The following is a 13,026-nucleotide window of genomic DNA, read 5'->3' as shown; positions in this document are numbered from 1 at the left end:
TCAAAATAAAAAATCTTGCTACGATAACAATAATGCATAGCAGTCCTTACAGGCAAATCCATATCACAAACAGAAATGGGCTCAAATCAAATCAATAAACATTGGAACAAAAAACATACTACAAATGGAGCAAGCTTGGATCAAAGCACATCACAGCACATTTTTCACCCCCCCAAAAAAAAAGAAACAAAAAAACCACAGCAATAAAGATTCACATACAAAAACACAACACTACCAAGCGCAGGAAAATAAATAAAAAAAGCAAAACGATAGTTTAGTTCTGCTCGTCCACTTCGCCATCATCCCTCTCCTCAGCAGTAGCAGCCATCAGTTCATCGAACTTTTCACTCTTTACCAGCAAAATCTCAATCTGTTCACAAAATAACTAAATTATTCATTCCGCACATATATCACTAAATACAAAGGGGCGTTTACATACATACCATCCGAATGCTATATATTTACATAGAAACACCTAAACTTTGCTTGCTTACATATTTTTATCACCCAAATCTTTCATATCACATAAAAAAATACAACTATTTTCACTTTTAAAAACTAAAATGCAGATTTTCATGCATAGTTAAGTTGGTATATGTATGTAAAAATCGAAACTTAGGTGCTTGATATGTAAATACATAAGGATTGAATCGTATGTTTGTAAATCTTCATAGAAATTAAAGCGCTAACCTTTGCTTTCTGAATGGGCCGACCCCTTGACTCATCCTTGATGTCCACAGTGGATGTAATGATCCCTGCATGCACGAGGATTATTGCATATCTGATGAATTATTCAAAAGAAACCCAAATATAAGGAATTATTTGATGAAACTAAGAATGAATCTCACTCTTCTCAAGGGCAAGCCCATTGTTCTTCAGGATCTCTGCAATCGTGACAACAGTGGCAATGGCTGCAAAATATTTTAAAATGTGTTATTTTAACGGTCAAATGGATTTGGAATAAATTTTACAGAAATGGAACTCTTATTTATGATTAGTTTTCAGAGAAATTGCAAGTGCCCACAAATTTTGCTATGATGATACTCTGCTTCAGATTAAACGTCGACCATCTAAGGATCCAGTTAGGAGAGCATATGACTTAGATTCGACTTATGTTAAGAAAGGCAGGAGTAACCGAAAAAGGCTTGGGCATATTGTATAAAAATGTTTTTAATTTGTTAGAATTAAATGAAAATATGACACTCAATAGGACACAATGGAGAAAAAGGATTCAAGTAGTAGGATAAAAACTTGTTGTTGTTGTTGATACTCTGCTTCAGGTTTAAGGGCTTTTTCAGGTTGAGCTAATAAGCATACAAGGTTTGGTTCAGGTCCAAAAAATAAACAAAATATTTTCAGGTTAAGCTCAGGTTGACTTAACATGAACCAAACTCAAAATTAACCCAATCTGCACCCTAAACAAATAACCTAATATAGGCTCTCCGCTTTCATGATCTCTCATTTTCTCTTGTGATTATCAATGTTGTAAGCATTGCAACCTCTTCGCCGGAGTGCCAATCCATCAATCAAGTCGCCATGAGCTTCAACTATTAATACTATTATGGAAGCACCAAATCCATCACCCAATAAATCCACACTCTCATTCAATGAAATCCCAACAACAACTTGGCCGCCTACTTCACTAATGCTCTCCACACCAACATCTTCTCCAGATCTTCACCTATTAAGCCTTTCTCTACTATGCCTAGGGTGTGAACGATTCAATATCGAGCCTACCCGAGATCCGATTTTGAGTCGAATCGAAAAATTTTTAACTGGATTGAACTAGGATGGCGAATCGATCCTACTAAATTTTGATTCGATTTTCTAGCCTGATCTAATGCCATTTTTGGCTCGTGAGCCAGATCAATCTAGCTCAAACCCAACTTGGCTCGCCTAGCCACCCCAACCAACAAAAAATGCAAACTTTTGTGAAAAGATGGGGTTCGAACCGTTGCCACTCCGCTCAAGCAAAAAATCACTTACCAATTGAACTGGCAATGCGTTGTACATGTACATGTAAAACTAAAAATTTAGGTATTAAATATTTAAATACATAAGAATTTATTTTGATCCCGATCTAATCCTGGTCTGAGATGATGAAGGATCGAAATCGGATCGAAATAAATTTGATCCTTTAATTTGGCTTGTAGCTCGACTCGAATGGTTTGATCCAATTTCAATCCGAGCTAAAATTCGCTCTGATTTTCGAGCGATTTATGATCTTTGAGCCAATTTCACATCCCTAACTACGGCTTGCACAAAATCCATCGCCCCAAAGCTAACCAACTTCCAGAAAATTGTTCAGAGATTAACCGCCTATACAAACATTTACTCACTTGAATAAATCACTTAATTACAATAATAAACTTATATCATGTCATTTGCATAATTTAATTGATTACAAGTGTGTGCCCTGATAGTCTAGAGTGCAATATCAAATAAATTGTGGCTGCCACACGAATACTCTTAAGTTTTGGTACATCAAATCTTATTCAATTGATTGATTTTATTTTTATATGAATTCTCTGTGAGAATTTGAATTGATCTAATTTTTTAAAAAAATTTCAAAGAACCACAATTCGTGCACAACTCACCCTGCCCCGGTATCGCCCTTGATAAGAAAATATTACTGAGTAAATCGAGGACAAGGTGAATTGTGCATGCAATTGAATCTTTAAAGAACATCCAAAAATATTTAAAGAACATAAAGAATCAAATAAATTCATGAAACCCAAAGTTCATAATTTGTATTTTAACTAAGAAATGGTTTAAGCCCTTTGCTTTGTGCTATCACAGCACATTTTGACTGCAATAATATTTGGCGGTTCCATCTCCAATAACATTCAGTTCAGAAAGCATATCAAGCATGTAAATTAAAGATTCAAAGGCAATACTTCTTCTGGCAAAAATGAACACGGAAAAAATTAAGCAATTAAATCAAACAAAAAACACTATCAAAGACTGGATTTAGCGCAAGAAAGAATTCTTCAATACCCTGGGGATTAAAACTGAAAAAAAAAAAAAAGAGAAAAATGAATGAATAAACACAGAAAAATGAATGAATAAACACTGGCCCAACAAAACAGGTGCAAATTTCACTTTCGGGGCAAAGCCAAGATGGACGAAACACTCACCCATTCCCAAAGCAGAAAGCTCAACTTCGTTGTGTTGTTGCATGTACCTCTGCAATTAGAAACCCACAGATTTAAATAAAATATAAGCATCCATTGCAGAATCATGTTATAAAAAATTTAAAAAAAATCAAAATTAAGCAGTCCTACACTGCATCCCCAAGGCCACATCAACATATATAGATACAGCGCAATTCATCCACCCAATAATCTATTTTGCAAAAACTTTTACAAAGCAGAAACTCAGATACCACAAAAACAGCCCTCGCTCACAGAAAAAGAAAAAAACGATGAAATGGCTTCCAAGAAAACAAGGGGAAAACAAGAAACCGGTCAAACAACAAAAAATCGAGATAAAGAGCGAGATGGGTGTTGGTTGCGTTCAACGCTTTACCTTGGCCAGGTTGACGTAGAAGAAAAGGGGCTTCTTGGTGTTCGAAACCTGGATCCGATTCTTCTTATGTGAGTCGTTGATGCTCAGGTTGTTGGCCGCCTCAGTAACCTCCTCCATCTCCCAAGAAGCAAGCGTCGGGACAATAATCAACCTAGAAAGAAACCCTAGCCCTAACTCGTAAACGATAAGATCAGAAACCGGCCTTCATGGTTTATAATAACTGAACGGGGGGATGGTGGGGTACGCTGACCGGGTCGTGGGTAGCTGCTTTTGGGCTTCGGCTCTTGACCTAATTTGGAAACATTTAAATTTTTTTTTTACTTATTTTACCAGAAATAGATTTCACTCTAAATATTTTAATATACTTTTTTTATTTTTTTTATTTATTTTACTTTAAAATTTAAAATCATTTTTAGATTCAATTATTTTTTCAACATATGAATCCTATGGTATTCAAATTATATAATAATTTTCTTTCTAAATTAATGCGTTTAGTATAAGTCTTGCTAATTTGTCACGACAGATAAATCTTTCATTAGTGAATTACATCATAACATATCTATATATTAAAGGATTATAAATGGGAGTGTATTAAAAATATTATATGTACACAAATCAAGTCATACATGAATACAAACTTTCTTTTGTTTATTTTAAATATGGAAATAAAAATCAATACGTTGAATAGAGTCATTCTATTGAAGTGGCTGAATCAAGCGCACTCCTGAAGAGGTGAAGGCCCGCCTAGGGACAGTTAATAGAGAAAATCATTATTATTATCAAAGATGCGGGTATATTTCCCAGTAAAAGCTCCGCCTCATATCTACATTTAGGATCATTTTCGGGCCATTTTTTTCTGACTTGTTGGAGATTCAAGGTCATCATACAATCTCTTAAGACATTCTCTCAAATTATAGACATATCTCTCACCCCTCCACCTTCCTTCCTAAAATATAACATCATTACGAAATTATATGTACTCACAAGTCATGCAGCACCCTACATCCTAAAAACATTTCACAATATCAAATAAACAGTGCAGCCAAACAACATAGAGATAACGGTTTAAACTAATTATGTGAAGGCACGTACCATTAAATCTAAATCTATCTCATTGAACCTAAACATTGAGCGTGATTAACATGGTTCAAACTCCATTTCTTTAATCCAACGGTTGAAATTAATCTTTTAAGGATAATCTCAGTCTAGTTAAATTTACATTAGTTTTTTAATGTGTTATAGCCAATTTAACCCATTCCTTTACGGCTGTTTTGTACTATTATTATCATTTAAATCATATTACGAAAATTCAAGCCCTTAAAATAAGTAAAAATTTGCATGCACTTTTATCATTAGTGCGTATTTATTGATATAAACAGTTCAATTTTTTATCTTGAATATACAGCATTATATTATTCAACCTTCTTTTATTATTTTACTGAGATTAAATCAAAATTCCAACATAATACAATTCAACATTCTATTCATATATAATAAGGGAAAATGTATTTGTATTTCTTGGTGTATCTTTTCCATTATACAAAGAGTGATATTTATACAAGTATTCTAAGATTTAGAATAGGAAAAAAAATAAATATAGAGCAGAAATTAAGCATAGACATCAGCATATAGAATCGGCGCTAATTACATCATATCAGGACAATTAATACCATTACACCATATCAAGGCAATAAATGACATTCGATTTATTTCCTAGCAATATGTGTATTCCATGATATCCTTTGTGAAGTTTATTTGTAATAGGATCCCAACAACGATATTCTTTATGTTCAATTCCATACCTAAGAAAACAACATAAACGTGCACATGGTTCTAATTTCGTACGTTCATGAGGTTGTAAAAGAACAAAGCATGCACAACCAAATAGTTCAAGTAGGGAATAGTCAGGAGGCTTCCCAAAAAAATTTTCAAAAGGGGAGAAATTTGGCAGAACTAAGGTAGGGACTTGATTAATGTTGTAGACTGCAGTAAGAGTTGCTTCACCCCAATTTTTTTCCGAACAAGAAGCAAAAAGAAGAAGGGTACGAACAAAATCAAGAATATGACGGTGTTTCCGTTCAGCTCGTCCATTTTGTTGGGAAGTGTGAGGACAGAGCGTGACCAAAGTACATTGTTGATTGAGAAATTGGAGTAGGGAAGAATCTCGATATTCCATAGCGTTGTCTGTTCGAAGAATTTTAATAATATAAGAGAATAGAGTTTTAATCATATTAGCAAATGAAGTGCAAATTTTTGGCAATTCAGATCTATTTTTCAAAAGTAAATTCATGTAAAACGAGAATAATCATCAATAAATCACACAAAAAAACAAAAATCATTTATTAAAGGAATGTGGGCAGGACCCAGATGTCTGAATGAATTAAGCCAAAAAGACTTTTTGAAATTGAATTACAAAGATTAAACGACAACGTTGATTGCTTTGCAAGTTGACAGTGTAAATAATTAAATGACTTGAACTTTGTAGATCCTAACAAGCCACGTGAAATTGAAGATTGAATTTTACTGGCTGAGGCATGACAAAGAAGAAGATGTCATTAATGAATAGAGGAGTTGGTAGTTGTAGCAGCAAACAAAAATTTCTGGGAAAGATGCAGAGATACAAGCTCAAATAATCGACCAACCCTGCGACCCGTCCCCAAGAATCTGTCCCGTTTGAGAATCTGTCCCATTTGTGGATCGTGTATCTGACAACATGAAGGGGAAAAGTTAACATTTAGCCCTTATTCACATAAGGCCAACAGAGATGAGATTGAGGGCTAAGTTAGGGATACAGTATGTTTCAAGAAGACTAATATTAGAGGTAGATACATGACCAGTGTAAGTGATATTCATTTTGCTACTATTGGCAGTGTAAATCGGTGGCAAGATAGAAATCGGTGATGTGGTAGACAATAGTTTAACATTATTAGTCATATGGTTACAACAGGCCGAGTCAAAAAACCAATGAGAGTTACTCGGAGTGACAGACATGATCATAGATGAATTGGAAGAGATAACTTATTTGAATAGTGTTTCAATATCACTCATAGTAATAGCAGTAGAACTGACAGTGGTAGCAGCAGAGACGGAAGTAACGCCAGGCTTTGAGAAGGTCTTGGGCTTAGAGACCCCACATTTTAGTCGTGGAGGGCGATTCGGGCAATTCTCAAGAATATGACCATGAGTATGACAATATATGTATTAAACAGTCGGACATTTAACAAAAACGTGACCAGTTTGTTTGCAATTCTTACATATGTTGTTGCCAGATTTCTGATATGAGGTACGAGTAATTGCGAGTGCAATTTCAGAATTCGAGTTCTTGTCTAAATTGAGGTGAGTTCCTTTGAAAATGATTTCTTGTACAGTCATATCCAATGTAGGAAGAGGAGGTTGGTGTAGGAGAGAGGCTCGAACGGCTTCATATTCAGGTCGGAGAGCCATGAGAACTTGAATAAGATGAAGAAGATCTTCACTTACTTTCGCCTAAAATAGTTAATTCCAAATCGGTTGAACTCGAGCAAGAAAGCCATTCACAGATTGGTTAAGTTCTTGTTTCAGATTATGAAGTGTAATCCAAAACTAAAAGTAATGAGCAAGTTCAGTAGTCTGATATCTACTGGCCAAGAACTCCCAAATTTCTTTTGCAGTGTCATAATAAGCAAATTGGATGTGAATAAACAAAATAGAGGCGTTAAAAAATCAAGTAATAATCTGATGATTTTTGCTATCCCAATCTTCAAGGCGGTCAGCAAATTTGTCATCGGATTCATTTTGTTGTTTGGTTGGCTTATTGATATCTCCAGTAACAATACGCCAAAGTTTGCGACCGATCAAGAAGCTTTTCATTCCTTGAACCCATAAATTATAGTTTGAACCAGCCAAAACTATTGCAATAGGATTTGCAATATCTAATTTCTCCATTAGGAAGTGGAGCTGACAGAAAATAAAGCTTCCACAAACAAATAAACAGGTGGGTCGCGTGCAGCTACAGCAGAGGAGAATCGCCACAACAAAGAGGAGGAAAGCTCAAACGGTAGCTTTGGGCGAGTTGGGGTTGCGACTTCTTTGCACGCTAGGGCAGAGAGGTAATCGCGAGCTCAAGCATGCAACGTGGGATCGAGCAAGGAAAAGCACAGAGAAACACAAAAATTGGAAGATGAGATAGAAGGGGATCGCACGCCACAAGGAAGAGGCTACTTCGAACGATGCAAGCTTGCCTAGCTTCGAAGGGGCGAACTTGACCTTAACAGATTAAGGCAGAGTCGATCTTTGATTACATAATGAATCGCATAGGAGTAAAGCACAAGAATCGCGCAGAGGATCGTGGGCAGAGTAGATCCGCGTGCTTAGGGCACAGAGGCAGAAGGTTTGTGTGACAGGGAAGGGTTCGGCTCTCGGGAACAGGGCAGGATTAAATGCTGGAAAAAAAAAAAGAAAACTACGACCCTGATACCATAATAAAGGAAAAGGAATTTTTATTTCTTGGTGTATCTTTTCCATTGTACAAAATGTGATATTTATACAAGTATTATAAGATTTAGAAAAGAAAAGAAAATAAATATAGAGCAGGAATTAAGCCTCGATATCAGCATATAGAATCGGCGATAATTACATCATATGAGGGCAATTAATGTCATTACACCATATCAAGGCAATAAACGTCATTTGATTTATTTCCTAACAATATACATTTATAAAAGGAATGGTCTTATTATACGAGCCTCAGTCATCCCTAATACGTCTAACTATTCGAGTACCTCACTCTAAACGCGTGGGAATCGAGCCCTAGATTAGATGGGACTTGTAACGGACGAACTAATGCTCTACCAACTGAGCTAAGTTTACGACGTGTGTGTGTGTGTGCGCGCACTACATACTCAGATCAGTTGGTATGACATCTACTTGTCAGTTACAACTCCATCGAGTGCAGAGTGTGGTACTCGAATTTGTAGGCGCATTAGGGATGGTCGGGGATAGTATAATAGCCTCCGACCACTTTATATAAAGGAATTGATAAGGCAAAAAGCTGTAAAAAAAGGCCAATAATGTTCATCTACATTTCAAGCCCTCAATACTTAACACCTCTTTCTAATAATATTAGATATTAAAATTTAGGCATTTACAGCCAAACAAAAAAAAAAAAAACTAATTATATGTTGACAATGATGAGGCATACCGATCTCCCTTTCGACAGCAAAACATTTCTGTGTGTAACAAAAAATTGAACCTAATCCCATCCAGTAGCAACAATTTGATCATACCCAACATTATAGCTAGCTGTATTATATGCAATGGGCGCACCTCTTACTCCAATAGAACTATCAGCATCACCGCTGCAACTATCATCACCAACTGAAGAGTAGCCATTCCTTACAGCACCATTGCTGAGAGTACCAAAAACTCCATAAGAAGGATCAAAACTACCATCACCATGAGACTCAGAGTCATAATAATATCCAGTCCTTGGCAGCACATCATTCTTTCGGAAATCTACTGCTCCAAATCTGCTTCCACTGTTGCGGCGATTCTTTTCTCCAACATTGGAGGCTCTCATCTCAGCATATTCAGAGAGCCAATCAGGAACATCCTGACAGGATTCCTGCATCAACTCTACTAAAGATTTAGCCAACGGCTGGTTTGAGTGACAGAAGAAAGCAGTGGCCAGTCCACTCTTTTCGGCCTATGCGATGAACATAACTATCAATGTCTTTGGGTAAATCAAAGTTGATGACATGGGTAACATGAGGGATGTCGAGACCACGTGCAGCAACATCAGTCGCAACCATTACTGGAGTTGCACCACTTTTGAATGATCTTAATGCTTGCTCACGCTCCTTGGAATATCAAGAATATGGCAGTAAATAGATATGACTTTATAGGGAGGTTAATGATGAGAATGATCATATAAATTTAAGGCTTGCTTGGGATCAACTTTGTTTTTTATTTTATATTATTTTATTTTAAATTTTTGTTTAGTATGATTTACATGTTATCATTTTGGGTGTCTACATTCATAGCACACAATTCTTATGTACTCATATATCTCCCACCTAAACTTTTATATTTACACACATAACATTCTAATCTTTTATATCACATCAAAAGATAGCATCATTTCTATTTTTTTCAACGTGAAATACACGTTTTCAAGCAGAGGTTTAAAGAACCAAAGTGTTATGTATGCAAATATGAATGTTTAGGTGTGAGATATGTAATTACATATATGTAATTACATAAATGTAATTACATAAGAATTGTGTGCTAGATATGCAAATTACCTTTGTTTTTTTTTTCTTGTTTTAAAAAAAAAATTAATAAGTCTTTAAAAACACTAAAATACTTTTAGATGTTTTGAGTGTTTTAACAAAAAACCATACTTTGATCAAAGCACAGTTTTAGGTTCCAAATAAAACATAGATCACGTAATCTAAGCACTGTTTTAGGTTCCAACTAATCCAAATTTATGTTGTAGATACAAACAAAAAAATTAACTCAATGAAACATACCAGTTGATTTCGGTCACCATGTATTGCACTGGCTGGAAATCCTTTCATACATAGCCAATTTTGTAAGGAATCAGCTGCTCTTTTGGTTTCGACAAAAATTAAAGTCAAAGGTGGCTGCAAGAAAAGCTTATGAGTTTTGGGTACAACGAATGTAATGTAATATGGAGGCATGAATACCTTTGCATTAGAACCGTTAACATTTTCAGAGTGAAGAAGAGCCTTCAGGTGACTCCTCTTATCCACATCCGACACAAATTCAACCCTCTGCTTAATTAACTCTGTGCTTGATCCAACCCTCCCAACAGTCAAGAAAATGTAATTTGATAGGAAATCCGATGCTAAACGCTGCAAAAGTGTGAATAAATGGTGTAAAGAACAATATGCACAAATAGGACTCATCTAGAGTTGAAATATGAATCAACTGAGTATTAAATAGAAACTAAGATTATTAGAATTCCCCGAAAACAACAGATTAATAAATTCATTCGATGAAACACTAAGCGATCATTATCATTCATCTGCAAAGCAGCCAAATCTGAAGATAGCATTTCACCGAAAAAGTAACAAGAAAGTTTGAGGCAAGAAACCTGTATCCCATAGGGAAATGTTGCACTGAAAAGCATTGTTTGCCTAGCACCAGGAGGAGGCATGTTCGTTTGCTCAACTATCTTTCTTATCTGAGGTTCAAATCCCATATCCAACATTCGATCTGCCTCATCTAGTACCAAATAATTGATATTTTGAAGTGAGATTCTAGCTCTTTCAATTAAATCCATCAAGCGACCCGGTGTGGCAACCAAGATATCAACTCCTTTCTCTAAATTTCGAAGCTGTCAAAACGCAAATAGAACCCAAGTGTAAAACAACAAATGATACAATGTAAATTATAAATACAAACAATACAAACTTGCACGTAAATTACTCAATAGAATCGAGCATAAAAGTAATTTAGTCTAGATAATTAATGCAATATTCCAGAAGAAAAAATGACGCAATAAAACCATAATAACAAATGAAATGAGTCAGGAAAAGTGAAAAACCAGTTTAGAGTTGGCATGGTATCCCCACATATAACTGACAAAAATGATGATTGCTTCCAGTATAAAGAACTACATCTGCAAAAAAACTTCCTAGCACCACGCGTTGAACCAACCAAAGAAAGAAACTGACTGACAAAGATCTTGTCACACTATTGCTAGAAAAACAAGCATATTTTGCATCATGGCAAGCTTTCTAATGTTCAAGCAATAAGTTTGGAAGCCATAAACTTCGCTCACATTTACAGAACCATTATCATTATGCTATTAGTTTAACAGCAACGGGCACAAGAAGCAGAAAGTTATTATCTTATGAGGCATCACCATGAATAAACCTTTATGCAAAACTTTACAACAATAACAACAACAAAAAACATGTGCAATTATTTGAGTGCTATTAGTCGTTTATCATTTAACTTTGATCCAAAATTTAGACAATCCTTGATAATACAATATTAAAGCAGTTTAGTCCCACAGCCCACAGCGCAAGAAATTAAAATTGCAGAAGAAAATTAAAAAATACCTGTAGGTGAACCGCAGTTCCCCCGTACACTACGCAAACTCTCACACCCGTTTGATAAGCAAACTTTCTAGCCTCTTCATTAATCTGAAATCACAAGATAATTGACAACAAGAAAAATCATTAAAAAAACATGAATTCCAACGTGAACCAACCAATAACAGAATATTTAGACCTGGCATGACAGCTCTCTGGTGGGAGAAAGAATAAGTGCCCGAGGTGAGGCCACCCGACCCCATTGGCTGCATCCATTCTTAAGGGGGACCGAATTTCTCGTTATTCCGCTTATGATCGGAAAGCAGAATGCAGCCGTCTTCCCAGAGCCCGTCTGAGCACAGGCCATAAGATCTCTTCCAGCAAGAGAGATGGGAATAGCATAACGCTGCACGGGAGTAGGCTTCACATACCGGCACCGCTGGATATTTCGATAGAGAGCCACCCCGAGGTCAATCTCAGCGAATGTGCTCACCGGTGGCGGCACATCAGACCCACTCGTCTCAACCGGAATGTCCTCATAAGCACTGAAGTCTATTCCGTTTCCCGTGACATCGATAGAATCAGATATCCGAAGATTTCGCATCTCATCAGCGGCGATTCCGAATGGATTTTGCTCTCGAGATGCCCGAGATCTATCACGTCCGTGCCATGGACCGCGACGGCTTATATCCCCTGCTCCAAAAGAACCTTTACCCGGTTCAGAAGTAACAACCGGTGAAGTATTACCAGCTAAACGGAACGGGGGAATGTAGCAAGCTCTCCTTGAGTAAGAGTAGTCCTTGGATGCGCCAGCTTCGCCCCATGCACCATTGCCGGACATTCTGTTGCAGGTTACAGATCCTAGAATTTGAAAGGAAAGTTAAAACTTAACTGAAATCGATATCGTAATAAACATTACTCCCATAATGCAAACCTTAACGCGCCGTCGCCTTAGAGCTACAAAGACGATGACGTCCTGAATGAAAAATCCGGAGAGGAGAGCGCGTATTAAAGAAACCCTAAAAAGCTGATCAGAAAAGGAGAAAAGAGAAAGCAAATCGATCGAAGAGACAGGACAAAAGGTGGAAAAAGTGATGATGGGATAGCGCAGTAAGACGGACCTTCGGGAACTCAAGCGACTGAAGTGGCGGGATAAAAATCTATCCCTGTAATCGAGAGAGGGGTTTGATGGCATTAATTAATTAATAGGGACTAAATCGAAAAAGAACCTCGATCAAAGCATTTGCTGTTGTTAATGCCCCCCATTTTGGAATCATTGTCCAAGCATACGATTCGTCACATGCAAGTCATTTTAGCCAACTAAGCATCATAGGGTTTAGAGAGGGCAGTATTTTATCTATCTATTCTATGTTGTCATCACATTTTCATTTGGAAAATTATTTTCTTTTTTTTTATGAAAATTTATTTTTTTCAACAAAGTTATTGTATTATATAT

The 13,026-nt window shown here is 36.4% G+C and overlaps 2 protein-coding genes across 2 annotated transcripts; both read right to left on the bottom strand.

Annotated features, from left to right (window-relative positions):
* Nucleotides 1-76: 76 nt before the first annotated feature.
* LOC110033136 (uncharacterized protein At2g34160-like) lies at nucleotides 77-3,755 on the bottom strand. Its single transcript, XM_020737021.1, has 5 exons — nucleotides 3,529-3,755; nucleotides 3,138-3,186; nucleotides 849-911; nucleotides 691-755; nucleotides 77-370 (listed from the first exon to the last, which is right to left on the bottom strand). Exons 1-5 carry the CDS (start codon nucleotides 3,643-3,645, stop codon nucleotides 275-277), a joined length of 390 nt encoding a protein of 129 aa, XP_020592680.1. The 5' UTR covers nucleotides 3,646-3,755; the 3' UTR covers nucleotides 77-274.
* Nucleotides 3,756-8,210: 4,455 nt separating this feature from the next.
* On the bottom strand, nucleotides 8,211-12,863 carry LOC110033135 (DEAD-box ATP-dependent RNA helicase 52C-like). The gene is given in 8 exon segments (XM_020737020.1): nucleotides 8,211-9,206; nucleotides 9,208-9,365; nucleotides 10,038-10,151; nucleotides 10,215-10,382; nucleotides 10,625-10,867; nucleotides 11,598-11,681; nucleotides 11,770-12,431; nucleotides 12,505-12,863. Coding segments are annotated over 7 exon segments (1,857 nt in total). The 5' UTR covers nucleotides 12,412-12,431; nucleotides 12,505-12,863; the 3' UTR covers nucleotides 8,211-8,758.
* Between the last annotated feature and the right edge of the window lie 163 nt (nucleotides 12,864-13,026).

Source organism: Phalaenopsis equestris, unplaced genomic scaffold, assembly GCF_001263595.1.
Source record: "Phalaenopsis equestris unplaced genomic scaffold, ASM126359v1 Scaffold001093, whole genome shotgun sequence".
Classification (NCBI taxonomy): domain Eukaryota; kingdom Viridiplantae; phylum Streptophyta; class Magnoliopsida; order Asparagales; family Orchidaceae; genus Phalaenopsis; species Phalaenopsis equestris.
This window is presented reverse-complemented; position numbering and strand designations above follow the sequence as displayed.

What these genes read in the sequence shown, in the direction of transcription:
- LOC110033136 (XM_020737021.1), bottom strand. Translation starts at nt 3,645, where the DNA reads ATGGAGGAGGTTACTGAGGCGGCCAACAACCTGAGCATCAACGACTCA. An exon ending in TCTACGTCAACCTGGCCAAG is followed by an intron (nt 3,187 to 3,528) that starts GTAAAGCGTTGA and finishes TTCTAATTGCAG; the next exon opens with AGGTACATGCAACAACACAA. An exon ending in GCTTTCTGCTTTGGGAATGG is followed by an intron (nt 912 to 3,137) that starts GTGAGTGTTTCG and finishes AATATTTTGCAG; the next exon opens with CCATTGCCACTGTTGTCACG.